We start from the raw sequence: 19,019 nt of genomic DNA on the forward strand, positions 1-19,019 counted from the left end.
GGAAGATTAAGGGGGGGGGGATAGAGACCGAGTACTTTCCGTCCTAACATGTAATGTCAATCGTATGGGTGACAAGATTAAGAGAGGGATAGTGCAACAACACCTAAAGCGGCATTCTCCTGACTTAGTTCTGCTGCAAGAAACGCACCTTGTGGGTCCGAAGACTAAGGCCCTCACTAGGTGGGGGTATAAACTCTTGGTTCATGCAGAATACACCACGGGTTCGAGGGGGACGGCAATCCTGGTAAAGAAAAGCACACCCCTTAGTGTTCACAAGACCTGGACCAGCCCGGGGGGAAGGTTTGCAGGGGTAGAGGCTCAATTGAAAGGGAGGAACATTAAGATAATCTCAGTCTATTTGCCGCCGGCTCTGGGTAAGGCAGGACTGGCGGATCGGGGACGAATGCTGACAGAACTCAAGGCGGGCTCATTAATCATGGGGGGAGATTATAACATGACATTTGATGACACGATTGATCGACACCCGCTGAGGTCAAGAGCGAAATCAAATGGGCTGATGGCTGACTTTACAAAGGCACTAGATTTGACTGATGTATGTTGGGCGCTCCAACCCATTGACAAATCATTCACGCACTTTTCCAATGTGCATCAAAGTTTTTCTCATATTGACTATTTCATCACACACTCTACCTCGATAGGGAACTTTAAACAAATCCTTGTTCTGCCCAGAGGTATATCGGTCCACTCCCCAGTTTGGGCAGACTACACACACTGGGAACGGCAGGCACGCACCACCATAGTCCTTAACCCATGGCTCCTACACATACATGACATAAGGGAGGAGCTATGTACGTAAACAGAGAACTATTTCAAAGAGAACGTAGGCTTCGTTGAATCTGCGCAAACAATTTGGGAAGTCAACAAGGTGGTCTTCAAAGGGCAGGCCTTATCTTTAAAGACAGGGTATGTCACCAGAAAACGTGAGCTCCTGGTTCAGGTAGAGAAGGACCTCCTTAAACTGGAACGGGAGCATGCACATGATCCCTCGACCGACACTAGTCATAGACTCTTAATGAAGCAAGATGAATACCGGATAAAATCTAGAGAACACATGATGTCTAAGTATCGCAACACCCAACACAGAAAATATGAAATGGGTATGTAGGACTCTAGCGTGGCTGGAGAGGCAAGAACGAGGAATGAGGTGGGTACATAGACTGACAAAGCCAGGGGGGAAAAAGTGACCCATCCACAGGAAATAGCAGAGGTATTTGCGGATCACCTGGAAGTGGTGTACTACCCCTCTACCCGATACTTAGCTGAAGATTCACGTCAGCTCCTCCAGGACAGTGATGTGCCAGTCCTCTCAGACGGTGATAGAGAAACTTTAGAAGAGGATCTGTGGAACAAGGAGATTAGTAAGCCCATAGGACAGATTAAATCTGGGAAAGCAATGGGGCCAAACAGTATACCGGTTGAGTTTCTAAAAGCCACTGCCTCTCGGACTGTGCCACACTTACGGGCAATGTATGAGGAAAGCTTAGAGGCAGGTGGGCTACCTGAGGATCAACGGTTAGCTACCATTATAGTGATTCATAAGCCGGAAAAACCAACGGATAGCTGTGGCTCTTATAGGCCAATTTCGCTGATTAATATGGAAGCGAAGATATTGGCAAAAGTCCTGGCCAATCGGCTGGTAACGGTAATTTCTTCATTGATCAATCCGGTTTTATGTCAGGGAGAAATACGTCCCTTAATATACGATGCCTACACAATGTATTGTCGCGTAGGGAATATATTGAAGAAGACGCAGCGGTGTTGTTCCTCGATGCTTCGATGGCATTCGACTCAATAGAATGGCCATATATTTTCGAAGTCCTGGAAAAGGTAGGATTAGGGCCTAAATGTATAGCCTGGGTGAAGTTGCTTTACACTGATCTGTTGGGACAAGTGAGGGTCAACAGCTACACGTCCCGGTCATTTAGTTTAAAAAGAGGCACTAGACATGGGTGTCCCTTGTCCCCGCTGATATTCTCTATGCTGTTGGAACCCCTTGTGGCATGTGTGCGCCGAGATGCTATGGTCCGGGGGATGCGATGGGCAGAGGGTGTGGAGGATCGTATATTCCTGTTTACCAATTACATACTGTTATATCTGGCTTCCCCATATAGGTCTATACGTGTGGTGCTTGACATCGTCACAAACTTCAGGAAATATTCTGGGTATGCGATTAACTGGCATAAAGCCATATTGTTTATGCTGCGGGGCCAGGTCCCCCGGCTTCTGGTTAACTGTACCATAGTGGTGGCGGAGAATGGGTTTCGATATTTGGGAGTCTTTGTCACTTCGGATCCGGCTCTTTTTTACAGCTCCAATTTAGCTCGCCCACTTGCTAAACTGTGTGCTGATGTGAAGCACTGGAGATCCCTGCCTCTTTCATTGTTAGGCCGAGCTGCCCTCTTTAAAATGCTGGCCCTCCCTCGTTTTCTGTATATTCTCCATAACTGCCCGCACAGAGTGCCAGACTCTTATTTCAAAGTAATGGAGGGTGAAATACCCACGCTGTTGTGGGATGGAAGGGCCCCCAGGGTGGCAACCAAGAAACTAACAAAAGGATGGTATGACGGAGGCATAGCTCTGCCTGACCTGCAACTTTATTACTGGGCAGCTCAAGTGGTCACTATTAACCACTGGCTATATCACCCCCCTGATGACCTGGCTTACTCTCTTTATAGGTATCAAACTGACCTCTTCAGCGACCTAGAAGCCTTATACTCCAGTGATAGGAAGAACAAAAAGAAATACTTGGGGCCCACCCTAAATACACTAGAAATATGGCACATAGCAAATTCTCACCTGGGTTGGGCGGGTGTCCTTTGTAGAGCAAAGCTATTGTGGTATACGCAGAAGCTGGGCATGTTGTGCTATCAGCCTGGATTTGATAAATGGAACCTAATTGGTATCTCAGCAATTAAAGAGCTGGTAAAAAAGGGTTCTGTACTTAAATTTGGAGACCTTCAGAGCCAATATCACCTGGCCGAGGAAGAATTATACAGATACTTGCAGATGAGACATGCACTTCATGCTGCATTTTCGACCCCTAAGGTCTTACTGGAGTCGTCCCAATTGGAGGACCATCTGTTGGATGGCCCTCTACTCTTCAAAGCTATATCTCTAACATATAAAAAGTTGAGCAATAACTTGCCAGACACCTTTCCACGGCTCAGAGCAGTGGCAAGATGACCTGGGTCCAATAAGTGACGAGGATTGGCAACTGGCTCTAATGTCCCCCAGGGAAACAGCCATAACTCTTAGATTTAGTCTTATACAGCTCAGGATACTTCACCGATCATATATGACCGGGAAGACTGCCCAGCCATACGTACCCTTTGGGAGGGAGCCTCGATTCACATGCAGACGGCTTTGGGAAGGGAGATAGTCTTGACACCACAACTGGAACTGCTGAACATATGGGATCCAACTGATCTCACTGAAGTCGAACATCAATTTGCAACACTGGGGTACACATTGGTCAAACAGGAACTGGCGAGGATGTGGGGGGGGGACAAACCCGCCATCCACCAGCTTGTGGGCAAAAGAGCTTGACAGATGCATGTGGGCGGAGACGGAGGTCTTTATAGCTAGGGTTGCCCCAAATAATTGGATCGCAAGTGGTCAGAGTGGAATGTATATCATGGAGATATGTGTGACCTGTACGGTAGAATTAGAGATGCGCAGAAATGCAGATATGGATGGGAATGGTTGATGTAAATCTTAAATCAATATATGCACATGTAATATATTGAATGATTTGAAAACTTGTTTACCTAATTCTCTATGGCTGTCATTAAAACCAATAAACAAATTTAAACAAACAAAAAGACTGTATTTGCATATTATACTTTGTAACCTATTCCTGTTTTATGCATCCCTTACCCATATTTGATGTTTGCAAACCAAGGCAAATGTGCTAACGTGTTTATTTCAAACCTGTAAAACACTGCATTTCTATTCATTCTTCTAATTTCAGGTTGAGTTACTAAGAAAGAAGATACAACACAAAGACTTGATCATCCAGCAGCTTTTAGAACGAGTAGCTCTTCTTGAAGGGGAGGTAAGACATCTCACGGTTCCTTAGCGACGGGCGTTATTGTGTCATAATCTGTCAGGCTGCATTGTAACTAAAGTGAACCATATTGCACCTAGAATTGTTGTGCCATGTGTGTTTTGTATGCTTTTATTTCTTGTGCAAATTCACAGAATTGGCCAGCATGAAAAGTTATAATTTATTGAAAATGATAACTTGTGGCAGTGAAATCGTTTCCAGTGTATATTCATGGTTCCATTTCAGAAGAATCTTGCTTCTGGATCAATCAACAACACGGTGGCTGCAGGATTATTGTGTTATGCCAGATTGGCGCCTGTTTATTGACACCGCTCATTGCAGTGAGATCCGGCCTCGCGTGCTCTGCTTTTGTCATGGTGCAGATCTGTGCCATACGATAACAGTTCCAGCTAATAGCAGGAGACTGCAAATTATTAATATATGTTGTACATCTTTCTGTTTAGAGAAGTTCCCCACCTAATTTGTCGAGACTAATTTCATTTTCTTCTTTGCTAACATGTTACAAATATGTTTTTTTCTCCTCGCTGTTGAATTCGGTAAGTTTCCTTTAACGTGCATTTGCTCTCTTCATTGCTTTTCTTCTGATCTTTCAACTAAACTTCCTGATTAAAATCTATGCCTAGTTTGTTGATGACACTAAAGGAACCACTTAAGAAAAATAGTTCGAATCATACCTTCTAGGCTAGTGGCTAACTTGTTGAAAAAGAGACAGAAACTCTGCTCACCATTGCACATCCCTCACCCCAACCATCAATATTCCTAGTTAGTCCACTAGTACCATTGCAGCACACGTTAGTAGATGTTTGAAAAAGAACAGGTACAGTAAGAACTAGTGTTTCTCTCGCAAGATTTTGTTCAGAAACTCCGTACGAAATGGTGCATTTATAAACAAACTGGGGCAGTAATATTGCTATTCCTCAAAAATTCAGACCGTTAGTGGTAAACTATGCAAGGGGCGGTCTTAGGCATGTGCCAGCTGTGCACCTGCACATGGCCACCAAACCCCAGGGGCCATCACGCCAATATATATCCTTAATATAATAATCCTCTGAGATTGGATACATATTTGCGTGGTGGCCCCTGGCATTGATTTGGCGGCCCCCGGCTCTGTTCCACTTCCAAACACCCCTCTTCCCCCCACCCCCAACCCCCCTCCCCCCCCCCCACCCCTTCACTGGCCTCCGTGGTCTGCCCCGCCCGGACCCCCTCTTCCGGGGCCCCCTACCTACCCTCCCTGCCCAGGGCCGCCATGAGCCTAGAGCTGCCCCTGAATGCAACTAGGGCGACACCGGTCCTGGGTTGCTTGTATTCCGGTTCAGTGAAGACCCGGATTAGCAGTGCAGACTGGACTATTCCCATGGGGAACAGGGTCAAGACTGAATTGCATATGTCTGGATCCAAACACGGGAGGCATGGTGAGCAAAAGAACGACGTGTTGCAGTGCTAACCCGAGAGATGGCCAGTGGTTCGACTTATTGTAAGCAGCCTCCAAGTACCTTTTGTATATTTTATTTTGTAGCACATGCAATATGAATACAAGAGTTATGTTGGCAGAGTTTGGGGTGGGGTGCAGCCACTGTACTGTCACAGAAAATAAATATTACTTGTGTGCGTTTAGGTTACTCATCATGGGCGTCAGTTCACTAAATTGTCTGGGGTAGCAGAAGTGAAGTTATGCACCCTATGAATCCCAAAATATTTCAGTTTTCGCCATTTATATGTCCTTTATCTCCACATCAATATTCAATTTGCTAAGAGGAAGAACAAAGAGAAACCAGCATTGGCAAAGCCACTAGGTTTCATCTATGCAAGAGCTATTGGCTTTGCCAATGTGTTTTAGCTATTTTGTACACCATTGTGGCTGCTGTTTAACATGGCTAAATGTTAGTGGCGTAGAGGAAAGGGGCATAGAGTGGAGTGTCATATAGAGTGGGGTGGCATGGAGTATCATATAGTGGAGTAGCGTAGAGTGTCGTGGATGGAGTAGAGCTTTGTAGAGTGGAGTGAGTGGCGTGGAGTTGCGTGGAGTGGCGTATGGTGTCAAAGTGGAGTAGAGTGTTGTGGAGTGTAATAAAGTGGCATAGAGGGAGTAGCATACAGTGGAGTCGAGTCGTGGAGTAGATTGTCCTAGAGTGAAGTAGCATGTCATGGAGGGAGTAGAGTGGCATGGAGGGAGTAGAGTGGCGATGAGGGAGTAGAGTGGCATAGATTGTAGTAAAGTGGAGTGGAGTTAAGTGCAGTATCCTGGAGTAAAATGTTATGTGAGGAGTAAAGTAGAGGGCATGGAGGAGCGGAGAGTGCAGTGGAGTAGAGTATAATAAAGTGGAGTGGAGTTTTGTGGACGGAGTAGTGTGTCAGAGATTGAAGGGACAGAGTGAAACAGCGTGTCATAGAGTGTTGTAGAGTAGCATAGAGTGTCGTAAAGTGGAGTGACATAGAGTAAAGTAAAATGGCATGGAGTGGCGTAGACAGGTTTGCGTACAGTGGAGTAGAGTGGGGGCGTAGAGTGGAGCAGAGCATTGTAGAGTGGAGTAAGGTGGTATAGAGTAGGGTACATTGTCGTAGAGTGCAGTGTCATACAATGGAGTGCCGTAGAGTTGAGTGGAGTGACAAAAAGTGGAGTAGTATTGAAGACTGGAGTGGCATACAGTATGGAGAAGAGGGTCATGGAGTGGAGCGGGATAGAGTGTCATGGAGTAGTGCGTCGTAGAGGGAAGTGGAATTGAGTGGCATAGAAGGAGTTGCACAGACTGTCTGTGTGGCATAGAGTAGACTGGAGTGCAGTGAGGTGGTGTAGCCCATAGCATCATGTCTAAAAAAAACATTGACGAACCAAATAGATGTTGTACAGGCAAAACCTATTGGCTTTGGCAATGCCCATTTAAGAACAATAGCTTTTGTTGACTGTGCATGCATGCTGTAGGCGAAACCTAAAAATGAAAGTACTCAGGACTTCTAAGCGCTCATAATATCTGTAAACAAAGAAGCTGAAGCTCAGCGAAAAATGTGTTACTATACTTCACCACAACATAGGGAGGAGGACCTGGCGTAACGGCCAGATCTGCTGAATTTGGAGCAGGGGAGGTAACCGGTTGAACGTCCTGTGACCCTGGGCAAATCCCTTAGGGCTAAATGTACAACTCTTTTTTTGCGCTCTCAAGCGGGAGATCTGCCCGTTTGCGACTGTAAAAAAGGGCAATGGCATGTACAAATGCTATTTTACGAGTCACTGACTCGCAAAATAGCGTTTGCGACTCTCGCTATTAGGAAGGGGTGTCCCTTCCTAATAGAAAAACTCACTGCAATGTACTATTGTTTTGCAACTGCATTTGCGGCCGCAAAACACATGCAGCTTACCACCTACTTCAAGTAAGTGGTAAACCACTTGCAAACAGGAAGGTGTCCCCAGGGGACCTCTTCCCCTTTGTGAGTGTGTGAGAAAATATTTTTTAAGAGCAGACAGTGGTCCCTGAGACTACTGCCTGCCCTTAAAACAAGCATTTACAATGCAATAGGTCTTGCAGCATTAAAGTTTGAGTTATTGGCATTGTGTATGACAATGCCGTTGCATAAAATGTTTAGCAAACTTTGAATTGGTGAGCAGTGAGAGTGTGTGCAAGAGTATGCTGTTCTTGAAAGCAGTGTGGTAGAGAGTGCAGGAATTTGGGTGACCTGAGCAATGTGGATGATGCACCTCACGCACGGGGCTGACACAGTTATTATTTACACAGCTCTGATGATGCATCTCAGGCACGGGCTCACAACTGTTATTATTCACACAGCTCTGATGATGCACCTCAGGCACGGGGCTGACGCTGTTATTATTCACACAGCTCTGATGATGCACCTCAGGCACGGGCTCACAGCTGTTATTAATCGCATTCCAGATATGCAGTTGTAATTTTAATTGGTGAAATGTAAATAAATGCCAACACAGCGATCACAAAACTTGAGATCCGGCAACCTACAGCTGCCCGTCATACTTGTCGGGCAGATGTGTGGTTTGATTTCAAACTGCTTCCTCAGAAGGGATGCGGTGTTTACAAAACGTTGTACATAAGATGTATCGGCACATCTTAGGCACAAACAAGGCTAACGATTTGCTATGTGTGCAACTTGTTTAACACAAGTTGAGGAAAATCGGTTTTATAAGTTATATATTCAATATTGTGCTTACACATTACTTAACGGCTGGCATTTACACAGAGAGAACAGATGCTGCAGATACCGAGCACCCACGAAGGCATGATTGTAGCAAACATAGGTCTTTAATATGAGAGAACAGATGCTGCAGATACAGAGCACCCACAAAGGCATGATTGTAGCAAACATAGTGTTTTTACTTTTTATATGCCCAGATGAGAACATACAAAGCGAGGATCGTGAACATGCACGTTTACTATTGGCCGAGTCGATGGGAACTGCCAAATTGGAGGTAGGATGTGGAGGGCTCGAGGGCTGGGATGTTTACATGTGAACTCCCGCCTCTAAAGATAATGCGTGCAAGAAACCGAGGAAGGTTTCTGCGTTTTAGGCATCCACTGGTCAGATGAGGGAGGCTGTGTGAACTGGGCACGCCAGACAAGCCCACCCGCCTACAGGAATCAACTAATTAATATCATCAGCCTGTCACTGAAGAATGGAACCGCAGCTCCAAACAAGGCAGGACTATGAGGGACCAGACTGGAAATTAAATTACTAGCACACTGCAGCAGTGCTTGTGCGCAGTTAGTAGTACAGACATGACACACAGGCGTCGGGCACCTACTGGGGATGATCACACACACCCACCCCCAGCAGTATACACAAGGTCTACTTTACAGCCAAGGTGTGTACGTTGTAGCGATACCCACAAATTACGAGCACTGCTGTCAAAGTAGAGCGCGCGCAAACACAAATTACTAGTACTACAGCCAGAGCACATGCTGCTAGTCCAGTATCTTCAGTTACACTACAGCCGGGGCCAGCACAGCACCCACGGTTATAAAGTAGCAGTAATGCATCCGTGGAACCTCCACGGCAAGCGGGGCGCACACCCACGCTGCTAGCACCGCAGCCAGCTAACTAATACACGCGGCTCCCATAACCAGAGTAAGTGCACACATACACTCTAGTAGTACTGCAGCTATGGTGTGGTGGGGGAGACACAAAAGGGATTCTGGGGTGCGCATAGTACTACAGAAAGCACCGCACACACTACTATACCCAGATTTTGCACACACGCACTCTTAGTATGCAACCACAGCAAACCCACTCGTTGCAGCCACAGCCGACTCCTCCCCCACTACTGTCAGTGCTACTAGCACAGCAACCTTCCTACTGACAGCCAAAGCGGTCACTAGCACGAAATACAGGGTGAAGGCAACGCAACAAGCAGCTGTAGGCCATTATACACAATACACTATGCAGGGCTCGGCGGTCATTTCTCAAGCTCTCGCATTCGCCTGCAGCGCCGCATTGTCCATTCCAAAGCACGGGACCCTGCACGCCCGCTGCTCCCTGGCAATCCGGGGCGCTGGGGAATAAGAAACCCTACTCGTCCCTGTGGGCTCCGGAACATTACCCCCTGGAATCTGAAAGACAGCTCCAGCAGCTCGCTTTAACACCCTACTCACCTCTCGGGTCTGAAGCGTTGGCGGCGTGACGCGCTAGCAACCCAGACACATATAAATAACAAGACTGCCAGGCAGACAGCAAGTTCTGGTTGTCCTTCGAACCCAATCTGTGGGCGGTATCCTGACGATGGGGCATGATGGTGACAGTGAAAATGATTTTGGTATCGTCTGGTCACTGCGCATGCGCGCTTCAGCCAGTTCCTTTGGGCGGGACTTCCGTCTTCGGAAGTCTCGCGCACGCGCCCATGGAGTGCCCGAGGGAGAGCCCCGGCTACCGAAGTCCCAAATGGCGGTAAGTGGGGCTTAGTTCTAGGGGGGAGGGGGGTGCGCTTGTGCGTGTGTGTGTATGTGTGTATGTGTGCGATGGCGGCGGCGGGGGGAGGGGGGTCTCTGTGTGTGTGCGTGTGTGTAGGTGCGCTGGTGTGTGTGTGGGGGGTCTCTGTGTGTGCGTGTAGGTGCGCTAGTGTGTGTGTAGGTGCAGCGGCGACGGGGGGGGTGCCTGTGTATGCGTGTGGCTGTGTATGTACGCATGCGTGATTGTGGGTGCGCGTGCACGCAGTTGAATCCAGCCGGAGAGAAGCGCGTGGCACTTTCTTGTCCTTCATTCCCCTGAGTCAGCTAGCTATAGTTCTCCACCTGGACGCATCCTTTGGATGCGTATTTCCAGGATCGACCTAAAAAGGACACCGAAAAGTAAAAATGTTCTTATTTACATGCATCCAGTTTTCCTTTAAGGTAAACGGGCTGCATTAAAAAAAAAAAAAATTAAAACTGCTTTATTTAAGAAGCAGTCCGAGGTATGGTAGTCTGCTGACCCCAGCAAGCCACCATCCCTGGGAGTGCTAGCCATTCCCAATGGGGTCGCAAATTGTGAGACATGCAATTTGCGACCCCATTGGGAATTGCCAACAGTCTCTGTGACACTGTTGTACATTGCATTTTGCGACTCGCAAATTGCGAGTCGCTTAGTGACACAATTTGCGAGTCGCAAAATGTAAGGGTCGTACATCTGACCCTTAATCTCCCTGTGCCTACAAAAAAACACATCCTTGTTTTTAGATTTCCCAATTCATGCTCTTTTGTAGAGAAACAGAGGAAAACAGGATTCTCACAGACAGACAGTCATCACTCTGTCCACTGTAATGTCTGGGTTTTACATGTACCACTCGACCACAGTGTCCAATAGGTAAACGTTGCAGTGCTGGGAATGGTTAAAGTGCATCTATATGGCCCCCCTCGCACAAGTGTCCCGCCATCACGACCTCAACATCATCTCTTACGCCGACGACACCCAGCTCATCCTCTCCCTCACGAAAGACCCACACACCGCCAAAACCAACCTCCACGAGGGAATGAAGGCCGTCGCCGACTGGATGAGGAACAGCCGTCTGAAGCTGAACTCGGACAAGACTGAGGTACACATCCTCGGACCCACCCCCTCCGCCTGGGACGACTCCTGGTCAGGGGCGGTGGGTGACATTTGAAAGTGGTGGGGCGCAAAAGGATTAGCATACTGCACCGTAGCGAGCGAGCGCAGCGATTGAGCCTGAACCCCAAAAGGGGGGTTTGGGGGGATAACCCCCCCCCAAAAAATGTTTGGAAAAAAAGAAGAAAAATCGTGCATTTTCAAGCAAATTTGAGAAAGCAGGAAGGTTAATAAAGCAATTGTGAAAGTGCAGTTATTACATTAATAGATGGCATAACATAGGTAGCTGCTTATTCTGTATAACGACAGAATGACCATGCACGGTTCTACAGCATATTCTAAAGCAGAACAAAACAAATGTAAATGTAAATGTAGTATACTTGTAAAGCGCACAGCTGCCCCAGCAACAGGGCGTCCCGGCGCTGTATAACTCTGGGGAACCCGTCCTGGCTTTCCCTGTGGAATGGTCCTTTGCTGGGGGTCCCCAAGGTGGAGCCAGGCATCCCCGGAATTGGTGGGGCCGTTGTGGAGATTAGGCAAGCTAATGCCCAGAGTTGCCGAGTGGAACCCCTGGTTAGAGTAAGCACCGAAGCGAGAATTATCGAGTCCGCTGACCAAGGTCCACAACCCTGCCGCGTCGGGAATTGAACCCTGGTCCCGGGCCGACTTCTGCTCTCGGGCCTGCCGCCTCTAACCAGTGAGCCACACTACTCCACTAGTGGAACTACCCCTCCCATAAACCATACAAAAGAGGATGAATGAACTAGTCAAATAACAAAAAACAGGGGAGGAATAGGAAACATACATGGGCAAAAAAGCGAAATGACAGAGCAAAATTTACAGCGTGATAAAAAACCAGTAAAATTAATAAAATATCAGATATGCATGTAATAGCAACCCAGCGGTAGGCTGCTCTCCCTCCTAGAGAGGGTAGAAGAACTACAAGGGCTGGCTACAGAGCCATGAACACAGTTGGACGGCTCTCCGGAAGAACCAGTGCACAAATCTGGGGGAGACCCTAAGATTATGTGGTTTTAATGCATTCACCGCCATGTATCTGCAGCAGAAATGCTCTGGGTCTGAGAGAAGCACTGGCTTTTGAGAGATTTTGTTGCTGCCGTCTCTTGCTCAGGAATGTGTGTGTTCTCTTGCTCTCTCCTCTGTGTGCCTCTTCCCCTTTAGTTTCCCCCACCTCGTCACTTTCATTGTTGCTTCCCTCTACTCGTCCATAGCTTCCTCCGCTCGTCCCCATCCCGCTCAACTTATTATAAAATATTTCACCTTTTCCCCATTAGCCCCTAGCCATTTGTTGCCTGGCACACCTTCCCATGCCTTCTAACCCTTTCCCAACACTCCTCTTCCAATTTTTTCAAACCTTTCAGTGCCTCCTGCACTATCTCTGAGTTTTTTGTTGTTTTTATTTCCATTTCGAGGTTGCTGTGTGCGGGTGTGCTTGCACAACCAGGAGCCGGGGGCACTTAGGAATACTTTGGTAATACTTTAGCATATCCCATTAAAAGCGTACATCCATCCATCCCATTAAAAACCACATCCACTTTGGGAACTGATGCTTGTCACACAAGTCCTTTCAGCCAGTGAGAGATCAGTGGTCGTTCAATACTCAAGAGGCAAACTTGAGGCAAAGTTGGCAGGGTATGCTCAGACGTGAGTCCCTTGCTCACTTTGCCACTGGAGTCAAGCAAGCCCGGCTGAAGACGGCTGTAATGCCAAACCGGTCCTGGGAAGCTTGATTCCAGTCCAGGGAAGACATTGGTTGGCAGTTCGGGCTGGACTGTTCCCATGAGGCACAGGGTCAGACTGATTTGCATATGGCCATGTCTGAACTGGGGTGGTGGAGTGAGCTAAAAAACTGTGATGGATTAAACCCAGATCAGTTGACTGGGGGTGAGTGTTTGTATTGTCAACGCTCCGTCCATCACCACCTTTGGTTTTTCTTCATAAATGAAGGGAAGCATTTTTTAAATACAAAACACTCACAATTGAATGTTCACATGGAACCTGTGTTGCACAAACTACCTTTAGATGTATGTCCTGTTTTTTCATAACTCCCATTACCAGAAAGACATGGGGGAGGTATATTTTCTTAAAGAATGTGACTGGGCTGCAGATGGCTACTAATTTAAAGAGACCTGTAATTTTCAATATACACATGATTGTGTTTTGCCTCCTTTGGGTCGTCTTACTCTCAAAAATAGCCAACAACTTTCAAAAGCAAGATCAAAGTCCTGAACTACTCTCCTAGACTGCAGTGGTTCTAAAATATCACTTCCAGCTGTGGGCCTCAGAAATATTCTTAAACCTGCTGGTTGATGTTTTATTACTGAGTCACCTGCTTTACTTCCTATGCCCTTATGGGACTCTAACAAGTCCAAGAGGCAGTCTGGCTCTCCACTCCGATCTCAGGCCTATGAAATGTAGAGTTGAGTGATTGCAAGCGGCATCCTGCACAGTTATTGCCTTACACTGACTTTTATCACAACAGCTAACATTTTACACACTGAAGTAGTCAGACTTTCAAAACTAGGCTCCCTTCCAATTTCAGTCTTAGCATTTTTCTCACAAACTGATTAATTCTGGAACTATGTTAGAAAACAGGTACCGCTGTCAATGACATCAAAGAGTAATTATTAAATGTATGGATATTCTCTCCAGGGCCACCTCAAAGGAATTTATACATGTTATTAATATGATGTGATCATTCAGTACAGCGAAATTGCAAAGGACTGTTGTGGACGTGGTAAATATCAAGATGTACAGGCAACATGTCAACATTAATTGGAGACCCGTGGTTTTGTTTGGCAAAAAATGATGATAGTCTAGATTTTACTGTCTTAAAACTTTCTTCATGTCAGTGAAAGTTAATTTGTAAAAATACACATTTCCCATTATCCCATTCTCTAAATTCACAATTCCAGATTCTGGCAAACACAGATCACAGCCTACATTTAGAGATATCAGCTTGCCCCATGTCAGTGAGTAGGCCTTGCCTTGATTTGAGTTTTAGTAGTTGTAACCTTGCACTTATAAATGTAAGATAACTAAAATTACATTCAAGTGTTTCAAAATGCAAAGTGAAGTAAACCGCCTTTCCTTGGTTTTTAATGTGCTCGCAGATCTATTGTGTTGCATTTATCCAGTTCATACCCAAATACCAAATACCAAAGCTGGGATCCGATTTAGAAACATTGTGGTTCTTGTCAAGCAGCATCTTAATCTAATTCTATTGTAATATAATGAGAATTTGCATAACTTCACATATGATCAGGCAGGTAAGCCAGAACTACATGCTCTACATTTATATTCCCTTGCCACCTTCCTATTTTTTATAACTATAAATCGACAACTCACTGGATATATTTCATAAATTTAACTGTAACAGCTCATGTAAAGCGCTCTGATACCCATACCGGGTCTAGTTCGCGCTCTATAAAACTCTATTAAGGTAAACACAAGTCCTTAGTAAATCTGTCCCCTACTGCTTAGTTCCTGAATTGAAACTCGAAGCTTCCCAAAGGTAAGCATAATTCGCTAATTGTTTGAATTTGAAATGCTTACATGGCATCTCTGGGGTGTGTGCTATGATTCTTCTTTGATTTTGTGATGTGTTATATCCTGTTACAAAAAATAAAGAGAAATATCAAGAAGCAATTAATCCATTTGTGTTTGGCTTCCCACTCCTCATATCAGTGGAGATTTGAAAACTTCAACAGGACATAAATCAGCCTGGCTTGCTTTGCTACAGGCACCCCCAAATAATTCTCCAAGGCACTACGAGGCAATACAAATTACACATTTCTTTTATACTCCCACTGCTTCAAGGGGTCAGAGCATAGATGAAATATTTAAAATGCACGTTGTCTTTTAGTCATTGTCCTGCACCAGGAAGTAAATAATCATTACACTAGAGAAAACTATGAAGCGCCGTGAAGCAGTTGATGTGCGATATTGTGCCTGGGAGGGGTTTAAAAAAAAGTGTAAACGGTATCAGCGCTTTACAGCATTTAAAGGGCAGATTGAGGGATCTGGGCTTTGTGTCAGTATTAAACATGAAAGCCCTAACCGAAAATCCTATAAACCCAGAGGAAATTCATAGAAAGTTTTACTCGGGAAAATACACAAGGCAAGGTTCAGACTGCAACCACTGAAGGTTTAATAAAAATTTCGGAATCAACACAAAAGGCAAATGGCATTAGTCGCTCATTTCAAAATGCAAATAAATATAAAATCATTGGCAGCGAAACTTAGCCCTAATTTAGTCACAAGTCAGCATCGAATATAGTCCATCACATGGCAATGAAAACCAAGGAGCACTTATCTTTAAAGACTGCGCTATTAGTCAGGAGAGAAGAAATATGGAAAGTATTCCAAGTTTTATTTTTTTAAGTTAACAAAAAAAAAAGCAGACAACTAAGAGCAGGAGCCGGTGACATTTGCAGGCCTGCTAACGAGAAGTGCACATGTCCTGAGCGTCTCTCAGCGTGGAGCTGCCGGGCGCCCCCAGGCTCGCAGTAATCACTGCCAGATTCGGGGGGAGGGGGGGGGGGGGCCGGCCATGTCACTTTTATAAACACTGCAGTTTAATTTCCAGATGGCCGCTGTCCCCACCACCAATGCTGTGCCCGTCTCCCCCCCCCACCCCATGATTTAATGACCCCGGTCCGCATCTCAAACAGTGCCCATATCTTTATGTACCTCTCAATCCCGTGCCTCACCACTCACCCTGTGACCCTCGTCAGCCGACAGAGTGACTCACCATATTCCAGGAACTCTTCATCTTCTTCCACTCGGTGTGAGCCTGAGTTCCTCAGCATGTTAAGGCCGAAATCTGAAGCACACGACACGAAAGAGATGCCAACCCTGGCCGCGACAGAGCTCTTTGCTGGACAGGATGTCCCACCCCCCCCCACACGCGGCATCCAATGGGATGCTGCGCGCCGGTGGACCAGCCAATCCTGGCGCTGCGGGGGGCCCATTTGCTGCTCGCCCTGTCGCCCCTTGTAAACCCGGGCTGTGTCAGGCGAGCAAGGTCCCGCTGGGGACCTTACAGTGCGGTGAGTGCGCATGCTTGTGCAAGTTGCACACAAACTTGCACTTGCGCACTACGGTCTGCTGCAGCCTGAGTGTGTGGACTGTGTCACTCAAGCTGCAGCAGGCCACCCCCCCCCCCAGCGCAATTCCCGGCGGCTGCCGCTGGTATTATGTTACAGTCACAGTAATTTATGTAGATAGGAATGGAATGGATTGCGGCCGGCGGCCGCGATGCGGGTCCATGTGGCTGGTAGGGCTACGCCCCTACGCCCCAATGGACGCACCACGGCTGCTCCTGGTGGCCGACCACACTGGGAGCAGCACCAACACTCACCGATCATGCACGCAACCTAGGATTCATCCTCGACTCCTCCCTCTTCATGGCTAGACAGGTCAACGCCGTCTCCTCCACCTGCTACAACACCCTCCGCAAGATCTACAAGTGGATCCTGACCGAAACAAGAAGAATGGTGCCACAGGCCCTCGTCACCAGAAGACTGGACTACGGCAACGTACTCTACGCAGGAATCCCAGCCAAACACCTACGACGACTACAACGCATCCAAAAAGCTCCGCCAGCCTCACCCTCGCCACTGTCCCCCGCATCCTGCGAATGACCTCCGGCGGCAGATCATTCTCCTACCTCGCTGCCAAGACCTGGATCACCCTCCCTAGCCACATACGGCAGACTCTAGACCTACTCGCCTTCTGAAGACTCCTCAAGACCTGGCTCTTCGAGAGTAGCAGCACCCTCTCCCCTCCACGCCAGGAGACCCTCACGGGTATGTACCTCTCTCTACAAGTACTATGATTGATTGATTGTTGACAGGTTCGTCCTCACAAGAGGGTCAAAATAGAGGGTCCTTACAAGAGGGTCAAAGTAGAGGGTACAAAAAAATTCTAGAGGAAAAGAGATGGTAACTATAGGAAGAGTGACCGCAACTAAAAATAATCATTGGCAACTAATTACGAGCATCGCAGTGGGAGGAGGGAGGCCAGTGGTTTAAAGTGAATGACTGCGGGGTGGGGAATGTTTTCGAAATGAATGAGGGGTTCCCCTTTTAAGCTTTTTTGTATTTTTTAAGAACAATAGCTTTCGTTGTAGGCAAAACCTAAAAACGACTAAAATGTAACAGATCTGGCTCCTGTTTTCTTTCTATACCTGCCGCTGGCTTTATGAGCCTTTAGACTATGGGTATCAAGGGAGTTGGAGAGGTACCACTGGACTAGAAAGGGCTAGCACCTGCTACCCCTTCTGACCCTGACTGATTGACATCCATGCTACCGATGGCCTATGATGATACTACTCTAACTCATTTTACAGAAAGAAAGCACCTTTGATTACCAAGTGCCTAGCAGCAGTTCAGATAGCATTTCTGCACGATAAACTATTCATCATTTTTTTTATTCATCCATTTATGTTAATATGGAATGGATTGGAAAGAAGAGGATCCAAGTTATAGCACAGCCATTTGACACAGTGTTGTCCTGTGCATGAAGCCTACGTTTTGATTTACCAGGAGCTGCATCAGCCATGCCACCCCACGTTCTCATATCCACAATGCACATCTGTTTGTGCCAGAAATCCTAATAAATATAATTGAGTGCATGTGCGGAAGGTGGGGTAATTACCATGTGAAGAAACAAGGGTTAGGTCGAGTTAAAACTCGGAGAAGGCTCGTCCTCCTTACTACATATGTGTTTAATCAAAGAGCGCCCTTCTGTAACATTGGAAGAGGTTCTTTCTTTCCACTCGCAGGTTCGTTTTGGAAAACAGTGTGTTTCCTTTAAACGAACCTCCCCCACCAGGGTTTCCCCGTGGTGGCATGCTTCATCAAAGGGTTTCTTCCCGTTTCGCTGCGGAACGGGGCATGCTACAACCTGCGAGCTACGAGGAAGCACTTATGGGTAGTAAAAGATCTATTTGAGGATGAAGTATATAGGAAAGAGAGTGGGAGAAAAACATGTAAAATACTGGGCGTAGTAGGAGAAAAAGCCTTTTCATTTTTACATCTAGCTGGTATTGTTTAAAATATGGGAACCATGGGGGTATCAATGAGCCATAGTTACACATGGTCAACATGTTTCTAGCCGTACCCCAAGGCTATTCTTCAGGACCAAAAGAAATGCTCCCTTATACCACTCTTACGAGTATACACTATTGTGAGAAAAAACATAGAAAATACATACCGCACCTATTGGAGTTTGTATCAATATATTATATCCGTTGTTGCCGTAGGGCAACATGAGACCGTTCGGGGAGGGGGAAGGGACACCGGCTGTCAAACTTGTGTCATGGCACTCCCTCGCTGAGGGTCGCGCCCCCCTTGGCTCCGTATTTTAAACTATACTTATGATGAAGCATGCGACCAAGGGGAAACCTTGGCGGGTGAGGGTTATTTAACAGGATAATTACTATGGCACACATATTGAGCTAAAGACTGCCCGCACAGATCAATTCCACCCTTGTATATCGTTTCTAATGCTCTCATAAGGATCTGGGGCTCGCCGTCATTTCAGATGATCTGGAACGGGTCACTTCATGCATTTTCATGTAGTTATTCTCAGGTCAGAAGTCCAATCATGTCATTTTCCTGCATGTCCTCACCACGCTAATTACCATTTTGAAACCCCCAAATTATCGCCTTTCTAGTCCTATAATGTTGACAAAAATGTAATGTTAAATGAAGACGAAACAGCAGATTTTTTTGCACTTTTCAAAATGTAATTCAATGTTAGCTGGTTGTGCAAGATGTTTCAGGCGGACTATATCATTTAAATAAAGAACATTTACTCAAGACTGAGGTTTCTTTTAAACATAAACAGTGTTTCAAACTGCAGT

The 19,019-nt window shown here is 46.4% G+C and overlaps 1 protein-coding gene across 3 annotated transcripts in view; it reads left to right on the forward strand.

Moving 5' to 3' along the window:
- MYZAP (myocardial zonula adherens protein) overlaps positions 1–19,019 on the forward strand; it is a 464,263-nt gene that overhangs the window by 360,243 nt on the left and 85,001 nt on the right. For all 3 annotated transcript variants that reach the window (XM_086958378.1, XM_086958376.1, XM_086958377.1), the window contains exon 12: positions 3,992–4,075. In XM_086958378.1, coding sequence (XP_086814504.1) covers positions 3,992–4,075 — 84 coding nt within the window. The remainder of the gene's footprint in view (positions 1–3,991; positions 4,076–19,019) is intronic.

This window comes from Lissotriton vulgaris, chromosome 2_1, assembly GCF_964263255.1.
Source record: "Lissotriton vulgaris chromosome 2_1, aLisVul1.2, whole genome shotgun sequence".
Taxonomy (NCBI): domain Eukaryota; kingdom Metazoa; phylum Chordata; class Amphibia; order Caudata; family Salamandridae; genus Lissotriton; species Lissotriton vulgaris.